The 14,770-nt window shown below is 36.0% G+C and overlaps 1 protein-coding gene across 6 annotated transcripts in view; it reads right to left on the bottom strand.

The window, feature by feature from the left end:
* The window catches only part of LOC134530983 (sulfite oxidase), a 124,967-nt gene that overhangs the window by 54,454 nt on the left and 55,743 nt on the right, over positions 1-14,770 (bottom strand). For 3 of the 6 annotated variants that reach the window (XM_063366386.1, XM_063366384.1, XM_063366388.1), the window contains one exon: positions 7,001-7,050. The exons of the other annotated variants lie outside the window; for them this stretch is intronic. In XM_063366386.1, the coding sequence (XP_063222456.1) occupies positions 7,001-7,050 (50 nt within the window). The remainder of the gene's footprint in view (positions 1-7,000; positions 7,051-14,770) is intronic. 6 annotated transcript variants of the gene reach the window in all.

Here is a 14,770-nt window from a genome sequence, read left to right as displayed (position 1 = left end):
CGGCGAGCCAATAACATTTTGAAAGGTGATAAACCAGGACTGTCTGTAAATAGCAAAAATATTACATCTGTAGCAGAGGCATTTTTACTTTTTATTCCTGTCGAAATTTTAGGAATTGTTTCTAAGTACACGAATTTGAAAGCCGAGAGATGTGTTGAAGCTAACAATGAGAAACAGCCACAAACCACAAAACACTGGAAAAATACATCAATTACCGAAATAAAAGCATTTATTGCTATTTTGATAGCAGCTGGTAAACTACACAATAATCAGGTAAGCGTGGCAGAATTATGGGCTTCTGATCCAGCATTTTGTCAACCATTTTTTACAGCTACTGTGTCTAGAACTAGATTTCAGTTACTTTGGTCCATGCTTAGATTTTATGATCCTGCTACGAGACAGGCTCGTATTGAATTGAAAAATGATAAGTTGCAGGCTATAAGAGATGTTTTTCATATATTTACCAATGCATGTGTTCGTAATTTTGTACCTCATGACAATCTAACAGTTGATGAAAGGCTTGCTACTTATATGGGACACTGCTCATTCCGGGTTTATATGAAATCAAAACCTGTTCGTTACGGAATAAAGATCTGGATTTGTGCAGATAGCAAAACTGCACATGTTTGCAACCTTCAAGTATACGCTGGAATGGTGAACAAACAAAGAGAAGTGAACCAAGGAAAGAGAGTCTTTATGGAACTTGTAGAGCCATATTTTCACTCTGGTAGATGTATAACGACAGACAATTTTTTTACTTCCGTACCATTAGCACAAGCATTGTTGGAAAAAGGATTGACGCTTGTTGGTACACTGAGAGCTAATAAAAGGGAAATTCCAAATGAATTTTATCCTAGTCCTCGACGAGAAGTAAATTTGTCCCTTTTTGCCTTTACAGAAGATATGACGCTCACGTCCTACGTTCCAAAGAAAAATAAATCGGTTATCCTCCTCTCAACACAGCACCACAGTGCAGACATAGTTCACGACAAACCGCAAATAATTCACCACTACAACGAAACAAAAGGGGGAGTATATACAGGCGACATGATGACTCAAGAATATACATGTGTTCGTACTACAAAACGTTGGCCATTCCGCCTCTTCTTGGAAATAATTGACATAGCAGCCCTCAATGCTTATAGTATATGGACTCACAAGTTTCCTGAATGGGAGCAAAACAATCCTAGAAGAAGGCGTCTGTTTTTACAAAAATTGATATTGGAACTCTCAAAGCTCTACATTGAACTGCGAGCGAAAAATCCTACTGGGCTTCATGCACAAACTCTAAACGCAATGCAAATTATGGGCGTGGAAGTACAGAGAAAAGACCAAACTGAACCACGCACGGGTCAATCATCACAGATGTCAACAGGGAAGAGATGTGCTTTCTGTACAAGAAAGCAAGACAGAAAAACAAGGTGGAAGTGTTGTACATGTAAGAAGCCAGTGTGCAATTTGCACAGAGTTGAGAACATCTTAGCTAGGTGTTTACATTGTTCACAGTATAGTATTTCAGTGCTGCAAATTTACAAACTACTGGCTACTAAACGTTAGTTACCATTCATTGTGTTCTACTATGGAAGCCTACTACATATATTCTACATATATATTGTGTGTTATGTATGTTCATTTTTATACTATTGTATTTGTAAGTTGAAATGATAGAATAATGGTAATCGAGAACATATAGTTTTGTAATTTTAGTTTTGAAACATTGTAGTGAACTAGTAAACTAGCTATAAAAATAAATCGGAGACAGTAAAAGTAAGTCTTTTCTTGGAGGATTACAAACTAATATATGTATAATTAATGCAATAAAATATTTACATTTGAATTATAAGTTATCATTCAGTATTATTTTTACTGGAATACGTCTAATGAACTTCATTGAGATTCTCATACACACATATTGTGTCAAAAATGTTGATGTTTATATAAATATATGCTAATATTTATGTAAATATTTGCTAAGAATGGTTAAAATTAAATATATTGAAAAAATATTTTCAGTGCAGTATTCATACAAAACTATTTAATTAAAAATTTAAAAACTATAAATTTACATATAAGATATGTTTAATGTTAAGCATTTATAGGTGAGGTAACTTTATTACCCCCACCAGATACCAAGGGTGTATTATACCTTGGTAGTAGAAGGGTTAAGCCACTCGCTGAGGATTTGATCGCACAATTCCACCAAATTGCGGGAATGCTGATGTTGGCATTTTACTCGCTGTTCCAACAAGTCACATAGATTATCAATAGGGTTCAAATCAGGTGATTTTGCAGGCCAATTGAGATGTAATAGGGTGGGGAAGTGTTCATAATACCAGACTCATATGCATCCAGCCTGATGAACTTTGCTGTTGTCTTGAAATATTGGGGTATCAATTGCATTCTCATCATGCAGATGTTGAATGAAAGGCAACACCTGATCATCCAGAATGTTTACATAAACATGCTGGTTCATGTTAGTGGTCACTGCAGTGAGCGGACCCTATCCATGATAAGAAAAAAAACCCTAAAACATCACAGACCCACCTCCAGTTTGAAAATGACCTTGCACACATCCAGAATGAAATGCTTCATTTGGCATTCAGTGCACTCGATGATGTGTGTCATTGGAAAAAAGGCAAAAATGTGATTTTTCAGAACACATTACGTTCCGCCATTCAGCTAATGCCCACATTCATTACTATCCCATTGAAGACAGGCAGCTTTATGTGCCTGTGTGAGCAATGGCCTCTCGCGAGGTGACCGACTCCAAATGTTCATTGCATGCAGTTCTTGTCGCAATGTTCTCTCGCTAACAGGTTGGGATGGACCTTCATTCACTGACTGCAGCAATTCCTATCAGGTTTGGAAGCAAATTTGATTCACAAGCCGTGAAACACGTCTTCTAGTCCTTTTCAGTCGGGATCTTTTTCCGACCACAATTCTGATGTCGTGTTTCGTGGCCACGTTGTAGACACGTTGAACAGTCCATTGTGAAACACCAACAAATCCAGTATCTTCACACACCATATGGCCATATGGCCATATGGCCAAACACGATTGCCCCTTTTTGTCACTATGTCACATCCTTACATCTACCCAAGTTGACATACACTGTCTGCTTTAAACATCAATTGTCTCACTGATCGCTACTGTTTTATGCTCACATAGAGGCAGTGTACATGAGGTTGAGCACGGGACTCATTCGCTGCGCCATCTGTACAGGCTTAACTATCTATCTGTGTGTGCGCACTAGGGTGACTAATTTTTTGTCCAGTGAGCTTACAAACCCTGCTTGTCTTAGCTTAAACACAGTATGGTGCATAAGTTTTAACGATTGTACTATGCCAATTTTCATTTGCTTCTTGTAGTAAAGTTAAAAAAAAAGTTAAAAAGTTTTATTGAAATTTCAACATATTACTTCAAGTCTATTTCTACCTATTTCTTGCTTCCTTTTAAACCCACGCATAGAGTAGGAGAAGGTTGTATACCGAGATGTAGGGAGTGGATGTAAAGCCGTGACACATGGCTGGAAGGTGACAGACTTGCCCTCCCTTCAACAGCAGGGCTGCTTGCTCAATCACTCTACTGAGGCCAGCATCTGGCACTTAGCCACCATAAAAACAATATTAGAATTTATTACTGTACAGTTGCTAACCCAAACAACTTCAAATTACATGGTTCATATTTCACGTCACATTATCTCATGCGCTGTGCACATGACAATCGTCACTGCCACCGCATGTCCAGCCCAGCCATTTTGTGCCTCTCCCAAAAAACGGAACCTTTTATTTTAGAATACAGTTCTTAATGTGAAAGTTAAAATGGCAATTGGTACTTAACAAACAACTTTTCAAGTAAACATGTTATAAGTGGCAAAACTGTGCAGATACTTCAATAAACAAACTAGTAGATAACGAAACTATGTACACGTATTCACCCACATATTAAGTCAACATTTCAGCTAGTGGAATATTAATAAATTCTTGCCAAAAAGATAAAATTACATATCTTGAATTTTTTTTCACAATTCATCTGCCAAATCAGGGATTGTATTCTGCCCCATCCTATTTTTTTTGGGTGTTATTTGCTTTATTTCATTTATTTACCAATGCCTGAGTACTGAGATGGTTCTAGAATGTTCTAATACTTGGCAGATGTAATAGTAATCAGAGCGTGGAAACGGGGACTTGTAAAATGTCTCATGGAAAAGGTTGTGTTGAATGAAAGTTGCATGGAATTATTGTTCATTTTCAATATTAAGCGTCTTTCTATAGGTAGACACTAGATTTTATGGTTTAATTTTAAGATAAATTTTGTTTTTAAAACAGGATATTTTGGTGTTGTTTTTATTTTTAAGATTGTCTTTATGCATGATAATAATTAACTATTTAACAAATATGAAACTAAAATATTATTTAATGCTTATTTATGTTTTATCAAATAGTCTCATTTTGACTGACATAGTTATTTATGATGCTTTTATACAACAAAATCATTAGTAATAATAATAAGCATGTATAGAACAGAACTACTCAGAAAAATATGTCAGAAAATTTTTGTCTTTGATTTTTCCTCCCACACCAATTCAATATGTGAAAATCACAATAACCTGATCAGCCTAAACTCTAATATTTGTGGCACATGTTAAGCATAAACTTAGCATAAATAAGGACAACATTTCATCTTGATCGTAAAAGGTGAAAGGGTGATCTAGCATGACATCTCTTCCCCACTTTAATCCGTCAATATGTCAATAACCAGAGCAGTACAAATCCTGATATTTGCCACAGAAATCAGCACTAGTTTAAAAAGAACACCTTACCAAATGTTATCTTGATCTGTGATTGTGGGGAGGCTCCAGACACATACCCGCCCTGGTTGGCAACATTAAGGCATGGCAGTAGCTGCAGGATCCATTCCACTTAGTCCTCCAACAGCCAGTGACCTTAGTAGACAATATGCAGAGCGAGTAGCACATGTCCTAACAAAGAAAATCACAATGCGTAATGCCCAAAAAAATGGAAAATATTTACCATCTGGCCTATTTCGTTCAATTTTTTTACTGTAACATTGCAAAACCCTCCTCTCCCCAGTTCTTTTACAAGTAATTGTTAAAATAATAAATATTGTGTTTTCTTAGTACTGAAATCGATCAGCTAATTATGTAGCCTTCAAGGTCATAGTGACCTAATTTTTCATACTAATATTTTATTATTTGTAACATATTCTTGTAATTAATTTTGATAGTTTTTTGATTTAGAAAAGCCTTTTTAACTAGACGTTACTGATTTTACTGTGCTGGTTGGTTATTATTTATTTAAAAGTGAATTTCAGTATTTTATTGCATTTAAATGTTCTTTTTATAATAATAATAACAATAATAATAATAATAATTTTATATATATGTTTTATAGTGGTTTTAAGACAGTGAGTATTAGGTAGAAGGAAAGTCAGACGTGCTGCGACATAGCAACGCCGCCGAAAGATGATAATTTATCGCATTTGTTAGCACAGACAGTGGGAATATCTGACTGGAGAATCCCAGAATTATGTGTTAGATTAAAAAAAGACAGAAGGGGTAAGAAAAAGACAGAGATGAGTTACAGAGCGAGGGGAAGCCCTAAAAGAGGGGAGTTACTTAATCGTAATTGTAAGAATAAGTTTTGTAACCGATAGTAAGTCAGCTTTTCGGGGGATTCCCCAGCTACCTGAATTTTTCTGTAAGGTTTGGTAATGTGCTGTGATTTGTTCAGTCGTCTTGTACGGTCTGGGCCGAGAGGTCGTGCCGTCTCGGTGGCTCGGCAACGTGTAATAATTTTGTCGTCAAGAAGAATGAAAGCGGAAATTAATTTAGACATTTTTTATTTGGTAATTATTGTGAACAATTAAAGTCAATTAACAGTCAACCAAACACCCCCCACTAATGAATACCTGAAACAGTTTTTGAGGTAGTTTTCAAGTGTTTTGTTTATGCAAGGAACAGTCATCATCTTAGCTGGGCACAATTGTAACTTGTTAAATTACATATTCAACAAAATATTGTCCATACAAATCAGTGATAAAATTTCCCTGACAATTTTTTTCCAATATTTTATCAATTTTTCTCTCTCGGAAAAAAAAACTATCCTCCACTTTCCACTTTCTTTATTTCAAACAGAACCTTGCTACGCCATTTTATGGTGTGTTTGACAATACACTAAAAAAAATTTTCTGGGGGGAAAAATGCTTTCATAGTTTTGTTGATGACAGTCTGAACATACAGTTTCCCTTCAAATTATATATCAATGAGCAATTTCCATGAATTTTCCAGGATTTCAAGTACATTACCTTCACTACCTGACTTTTCCCTGATTTTTCACACTGTGAACACCCTGTTCAAGAGGATCATTATTCATGGGAGTAATAGAATCAGAAGTTGACTATACATTTATTTGTTTCTTATCTTATCAACCCAATATTCTCAAAAAAAAAATGTTTCATAATGTAGGCCTATAATGAGGTGGTGCGTTAATTTTTTTTCTTTGTGAAATAGTGACCATAAACTTTTCAGAACTGAATTTCAATTAAATATATTATATAAAAAAGCATTAATATGAAGCAGAAAAAAGTTCATAAACACATATGCATGTACATCACAGTGTGAAGATTGAATATTTATGCAACTAATGCATCCTGGGTTGACTAAGAAAATAATTAAACGTTATTCCAGATGCGACAAAAAAAATTTATAACAGGCAATTCCATAATATACTGCATTTTCAACTGTAATGTGAGAGGCCAAATTAGCTTCCCAAAATTTCCACCACCCTTCAGTTAGATATCTTATGATGCAATCAGGGGGTGGACTGATCATGACATCTAGACAAAGAAAGAACCCTCTGATGCCTACATTCAACTAGGCCTTTGTCATCTGGTACATAAAAATACTTTGAAAAATAAAAATGAATTAAGTTGATTGCTTTGTGTCTATTTTTTGAAACTTTAGGCATCTGATGCTTACCTTTAGACTTCTTGGTCAGGCCATTGCCCTCTCTCATTGGGACACTGCTCCTTCACACAAGAAAAAGTTAAGAAAGAAATTATTTGCTGCATGGATGTAAAAACATTACCATTGTTTCCAGCATTTAAGATGAGGTCAGCATTACAGAATGAAAATTGGAAAATAAGGTGTCACCTTCATACAGGAAATTTTTATCCCACCACCAACCAAGCCTGATTCATTGTACCTTCCCTTTCAATATTAAGTCATAAATAACTTCTTACTATGCACACAGAAACTTCACACGTGACACCAGAAACATGTGCTACATGCATTCGTACGTTGGCGGTTAACTCTGAATATTAAATATTGACAATGGAGAACCAAGAGAAAAGTGAGGTCACATAGTTTTGGGCAGAGAAGTAGCACAACCCTGCTTAACATCAAGTTATCTAAACAAGGTATATGTATATTTGGGTGGCATTTAATGAGGAAATGATGTGAATGTAGAGTTGGACACTTGTGTATGTGCATGACTATAAACTGTCTCACTCTTAATTGTAGTACATGGCTTATGGCACATGCTGTTGCCAAACATTTAAGAATTATGAATTTCAGGAGATGTGTCTCTATGGGATTCTGGTTTCACAATAAGTATTTTAATAAATCATGTAATTTATTATATTTTATACTATTACATCTTTGAATTTGTAATAAATCGCCACTTGTTATACTCTAACTTATAACAAGAAACCGTTCAGGCATTCATTGGTACGAATTCATAACATGATTATAAAGTGAACTTGATTAACGGGATACAAGAGCCAGTCCTGTCAGTCGTTATCCGGTAGAGCGCGCGGGTGTTGCGAATATGCAGCGCTCGGCTGCGGCGAGGCTTACTCCGCGCGCGGGGTTGCCAAGTCGTCAGTCGCGCGCTGGCCGCTGTCGCAGTGCCTTGGTTATCTGCCTCCCTGCTACCCGATATGTTTCCTCGCGGCCAGACACCAGCTCCGCCGGGATCCACGGCCTTCACATGCTGTGCGCGTGCTATTTTACATACCTTTTCAATTAAACAGTTGTCAACTACAATTTCTTCGCTGAAACAATTTATTTTTTGGGATTTAGTTACTATTTGAAGAGTGGCTTATAGCGAGAGATTCTGATGTATAATCTCGGCCCGGGTATGATTTTATGGTCTAATTTCGAGCATAAACCGAAAACAATAAAAAAAATTATTCCCAGTCTTATAACTCTAATCGATTAAAAAACCTTTCACTCGATAAGAAATAACTTTTTTTAATTGTACTAAATACTTTAATAAAGTAATGTCTTAAATACTTCCTGAAATGTACAGGAACAAACACTATACAAAATTTAATGCTGTATTAAACAATGCTACTCTGGCCAGAGTTTTTTTGTGTAATTTTACAAAGAGTTCACAAAGATAGTTTTTATGTATGTACATTAATGATACCGTTGAAAGACACCATTAAAAAATTTATACAATATGTGTACTATTTAAGTAAATATATTAATTATATATAATTTAGCATAACATTAAAGATTGAAATGAACATGTTGACATACGTTTTTAAACAGAGAAATTATAGTCTTTCAAGCACTTTCACTGCTACGATACACATAATAGGTATTACTTTAGTAAAAGAGGTGTCTATATAAATTTATAATAATTTCGAATTTAATCTACAAATAAACATAAAATATTTGTTTGATAACCCAAATTCTAAAAAAAAAAAAAAAATCGTATTGCTTTTACAATCAAAATATTATAATATTATATACACTGTTATATTAGGACTATGTCAAAAACAGAAGAAAACATGCATAACATTTAGGAAACCAAAACTGAAGTAATCTGTTTTATGTTTTTCTTTAGTGATTTTTGAGCTTCTTTTACAAAGTCAGGCTCTCGCGCATTTAGTCTTCGGGTATTTAATGGATCTGCTATCTCTGGAAGTAAGCACTCCGCAAAAAAACTGTTGTAGCTTTGACAGCATGAGTTTTTCCCAAATTTCTTTGTCGAACAAAATTCTTTCAACATGGAAATCATTTTTCGTATGAACTACAAAGTCGTAATAATTTCTACTGCAGACGCCAAGTTGACCTTTAATCTGGTAAAAAAAAAAAAAAAAAAAAAAAATGGGTTTTCTTTAGACGCAAATCAAAGTTTTTCTTCGATAAACGTTTTTTTTTTTCTCTCTTTTTTGAAATATAGTCCTTTAATTTATCGTCCCCAGCTGAAAATAAGCATTTATCTTCCAGCAAACCATAGTCTGCCACTAGTACATCTGGAGATATTCCGAGAAATGAAAAGCTTGGGTGTACAAAAAAAAAGCCACAATCTTCGACTTCGACATTTTTTAGTTTGGAATACATATTCTTAGCCACATTTTCGTTAACTCGTCCAAACTGAACGGCTTTGGAATTTATCTCCCTGTGATACAAAATTTATTTTACTAGACAGTGACAGGATGTATGTGTTCTTTTTACCACAAAACCGAAACTATATGCTCTAAGTCTGTTCATAGAAGCATCCCTCCATTTAGTGTTCTCGTGTTGACCAACAGTACTTCCTTCTTTCCAACTCATGAATATTTTTTAATGTTGTTGCATCCCGATTCAGGTTTTCGAGGTTAAACTTCATCTTTGTATCAAGTTCTTCAGGACTCAACACGTCTTCAGGACACATGTCTTCAGCACTTGGACCATACTCCAAATCAGGACCAGGAGTGTTGTTTGGTCGTCTCTTTTTATTTGGAGGGCCATCTTCATACTGGAGACAGCTAATTTTTAAAACTGTTTGGAAGTATTTTCCTGGGCTTCGACCAAATTTGTTTTTCCATGGGATGAAGTGCCACCTTGGACCTCTGACATGGGCCAGTCCAGCTCCCATACAACGAGCGTGATAAGAGCCTCTTTTAGCAAAGTTTACCCGTTTTTCATCTGAAAACTTAGCTAACATACTCATATATCGCTCAACCTGATTTTTAGTTTTGTTAAGTACGAGTCTATCAGATTTCATTACCATAGGATCAAGAGCCTTTTCAATAGCTTTCATAATCCCCGACTCTTTCACAAATGTCACAAAATTTTCATTGGTATTTTTTTCTTTTTCAGTATTCTACACTGCATTATCTTTGAAAGATTTGTGCAATGGGAGTGCATGACTTGATGTAAGTTTTTGGACATACGCCATTGCTAAATTTTTTAGCAATGGCGTATGTCCAAAAACTTGCATCAAGTCATTCTACACGGCAGTTTTCGTGACAACCGAATACATGATGTGGACCATTTTTTATGTCAAGTTTCAATCGAACAATAGATGTACCAACAAGAGTTGTTCCAGCAATTTCGATTGCTTTTCTAGCGCCGCGCCGGATTTTAATCTTACTATTCTTGATTCAAGCAAACGACGCGCAGATGGTGGAAATGACATATTTCTGGAAAATTTGTGAAAAAGGTTTTTTTTTACAATGTGGTTTGCACACTCAATTTTTATGACTTCCCTTCCGTAAGGAACTCGCTGCTTTATTCTAGAGTAAACACTGAATCTCCGTCACCAAAGTAAGTATTTTAACAAGTGCTGCTCAACACTCCCGCAGAACCCTTCTACTATTATAGTTTGTTCCATTACAGTGCTTGAACCACTATAGTTTTTAAAGCAAAGATGTTCATTCACCTTTTTGTCTTTGAGTCTTGCAAATTCGCATGCGAAGCAATACTTCCTTTTCACTCCCAGGTACAAGAGTTGGTTTGTTTCGGCTCTGATAATGCAATTCTTCAAAAGAAAAATAAAAGTTAATATGCACATTTTGACTGGATGTTATAAGTACTGAAATATTTTATTTTATGAACAACAGACTATAGAGTAAGCATTGGTGTAAACAGGAAGATAACACACCACTCCACTTAAATTGAAACTATGTCAGTCAGTCTTATTCCAGCCGCCGTCCCCTACGACACTAATATGTGGTGTATCATTTTCTACGTTTCCTATGGCAATAGCTAGTTTTTTATTCCATTCTCTATCATTTTCTTTTCTTGGAAAGTTGTCTTTGCCGAAACTAAATTTAAAAAAAAAACCATCGTAGTAGTAGCGTTAAGAAAACTTATGCAAATCACATGTACACATATTTCACTACACAAATCTTATCACATTATAGGGTTGTGCGAATAGTGTATTTTGGTGGTCGAAAATTTTGAATCGAACATGAATTTATTTTAATTTATTGCGAATAATTTCAAGGTCGAAAAATTATCTTACATTTTCACTTAGATAGATACATAACAATACAGAACACATGTAGTGAAAATAGTAATACTATATTCACTTTTGCAGACAAAGTGAAAATTGTACCATGTTTATTAACCTATTGAAGCAATGTAAACATCATTAATATGCACATTTCTCAGATATAAATATTAAAAAGTGCAGTGTTGTACTTTTTAAAATTAAAATTAAAATCCAAATTCCATGCCCGCAATGAATAACGGAGGGGGGGGGGGGGGGGGGGGAGTTGAGAATTTGTAAAATTTGAAGGAAGTAGGCTGGAAAATAACTTGTTGCACTCATGGGTGCCGCGTGTTCAGATCCTCTTCAAGAGTACTATACTACCAGCCAGCGTCCCACTGTTGAGATTCAGCGCTTCGTTTCGTGTTGTCACTGGGCGTCCTCACACGTACATACCCACACCACTTGAGGCAGACATTCCTCCAGCTGCCCGAAAGTAGCGGCAATCTCCTGATAGTTCTGTAGATCTCTTTCCAGGAGTGTCAAGTGAAGGCTGACATTTCACGAATGTGGTTGCACGGTCGTGGGTGGCGAGTGCTAAGAGATGGTGTTATCATCTTGTAACGCGTATATTTATAAATGTGTTTGTATGTAAATCTGTTTAGTTTCGCTATTTAAAACGTGTTTATCTTAAAACGTTCATTGGTTACCAAAAAGTAATCAGTAGGTAGAAACCAGAGTCTATAACTGTAACTGCCATTTTTACTTCCACGTATTATTATTATAACGAAAAAAGCAACCGTTTTTGCGGAGCGTCACAATACGACTGGGCACATAGCGGTGGTGAGGACTGCCATACACACAGTGTGTGAGGTAATATTGCGTGAAATATACCCTGCATTATTTGAATGCTGATATTGTTCCCGTAGATGCTAGCTGCCAGACGAACGGTCACGTGTCACGGCTTGTTTTGGTATCAATTCAGGTCCTACATGTACTTGTAGGTTATCAGTGTTTTTTCATAAGACAGCCATCTATTAAGGGAAATAAATAGTTAGATATAACAGTGTATTATTTTCGTGCTAGAGAAGGTTGAATACGGATTCAAGAGAAAAAAAATGTTTTATTAGGTTAGATCGAGGATGGTCAAAACTAGTCCAAATGACAATAACGATGCTTTTACCTGGAATCGCGAAGTGTCGTATGATTAAGAGTCTACTGTATATCGGCAAATAAGTAATGACGACTATAATATCTTATGAAAAAAGAGAAGTTTGGCTTCACCTGAGTAACAACCAGCAACTACAGATGTGCCTGTAAATATTAGCAATTTTAATCTTTGATATTCGACTTCCGAATGTGAATAGTTCATAAATAACTGCGCAACTATTCGTGTTTACGAATATCCGCACACCCCAATACATTTTCTATTTTTTGTGACTAATATTGGTATACTAAAATTAAATAAAATACTCATTTTTAGGCAACTAATAAGATTTTCAAACTGTTGTCTCATTGCTATGTGGATTCATTCAATGTAGCTTCCTAAGTAAAAACAAAATAATGCCTGATAAAGGGATTTATCTTTAAGTTACATTCATAAAGTCGTCTAAAAATTTACAATTATTCTTTCTCCTCCGAAGAACAGAACAACTTAAAATGTTATGTAATAATACAATGGTATATGTACCTACCGGCTGCTTAATCTACTGAGCCTTTTATTTAATGTAAACATTAGCATGCAAGTATGAAATCTATTATGAAACTTTTCGCACAGCGGATCTAAGTTGTTCCAAAATATGTAAAGTATATTTAACCTACCTAAGGTACAAGTTTCAAGTTTCCACTTTTGGTTCACATTGTCTTGAACTCCAACAAAAAAGGAGCGGGGGGGGGGGGGGGGGGGGGGGGGGGGGAGAAGAGAGAAACTATCTCCAAATTTTTGCTATCTCAGAGCTAGTGCACTGAGATTCTCAGGGTAGACGAATTAAGTAAAAATTATTGACGGAGTAACGAATGGTGCTAAGAAATTAAGTTTGTCGCTGAATATGGGTTGAATTACCCAACGTAGCCATGTTAATTTTTTAAGTCTTACACATAGGAACTGAAATAATATGTATTGAATTGTAAGACACAATATTTTTTATAAGCAGCAATTAATTTAAAAGTTGGCTAGTTGTAACTAACAATTTGGCTTGGACAGTATAATACTCGCGTGAATGAAAGCAATACAACCGAATTGAGAACCTCCTTTTTTTAAGTCGGTTGAAAATTAACGTGTTTTCATGCTTACCAAATATAATTTTCCACGTAGAACTGTTTGTTTACTCTTACTTTTAAGCTGAGGATTTTTTGCCTAACTTACACTTACATAAAAATAATCGCATTTCTTGAATCAGGATAGTTTAGTTTGCAAAGCGTCACTTGATTACATTTCAAATTGAAAAAAAATTGGAAGTTTTTGTAAAGCACATTATGGCACAAAATATTTTTTGCCCAAACACACTTTACAGTAAATGGAAGAAATAATTAAAACTATAAAAAATTTGGGTTCACCTTCTCTTCAAACCTTTAGCTTTTCGCAGCACATCCATGCATCTCTGAATTGATAGCACTGTTCTTAGCTTTCTTCTCGTCGTTGACACAGTACTCCGCACCATTCAGATTATTTACTGGCACGGAGGAGGTGGGGTCAGATTCCGTTAGCCGAGGATGGGCCCGAAGTAATGGCAACACGGCAGCCGGCTGCACGCTCCCGCGCGCAAGACAGGCGCAAGTGAACCTACTCGCGGCCAGAAAAAATAGCTGAAAATGAAAAATACGAAATATTTCTTGTTCTAATAAAGTTAGCAGTATGCCACCGCTTACTTTTTTTATCTTTACTTTAAAAGGAAAAATTCTGCAGACTCTAAATATTTGTATATCTTACAGCCTGTTTTTATACCACTTTTTCGGTTTTCCTTAATTTTAAAAACGTAAAATAAAATACTTATCAATACTTTTTCTACAATATTAATCTGACAGATGATTTCTGTTGTAAAACTGCAGCAAACAAGCCAAGTACGAAATTTTTATTTGAAAAATTGTAGAAGATGTAGAAAACACTTTTTAACCTACAATTCCCTATCAAGTCGCTGGACCAGGGACGGCCTTAAGATGAAGCAGTGCGGGCACTGATTAGCGTTCCTTCCCCTCCTTTCCCCTCCCTTCTCCTCCTTTCCCCTTCCTACCCCCCCTCCCTCTTCCTCCCTTCCCCGCCGCGCCACCAGCGCACTCTGCCGTGTATTGTTCCCGGCCTATATAACCTCGGCACACAGGCTATTTGCCACAGTCTTCCGGTCGTTTGACGCGAAGGCTGTCACTTGGGGCTGGCGTCGCGTTGGTATGTACTCGGCTGTGAAACTTAACTTCTGTAATTTTCAGTAATTAGTATGTTTTCTTGTTCTTGCTTGCGCGTTGTGGCCGCGCTTTCACTTTTGGATTTTTGCCATGTTTAGTAATGTTCGTAATCTCTCTTGGACCCTTCAAGTCAGTGCTTA

Source organism: Bacillus rossius, chromosome 3, assembly GCF_032445375.1.
Source record: "Bacillus rossius redtenbacheri isolate Brsri chromosome 3, Brsri_v3, whole genome shotgun sequence".
NCBI classification, from domain to species: domain Eukaryota; kingdom Metazoa; phylum Arthropoda; class Insecta; order Phasmatodea; family Bacillidae; genus Bacillus; species Bacillus rossius.
Note: the sequence above shows the minus strand (reverse complement) of the source record. Positions and strands in the feature narration are given on the sequence as shown.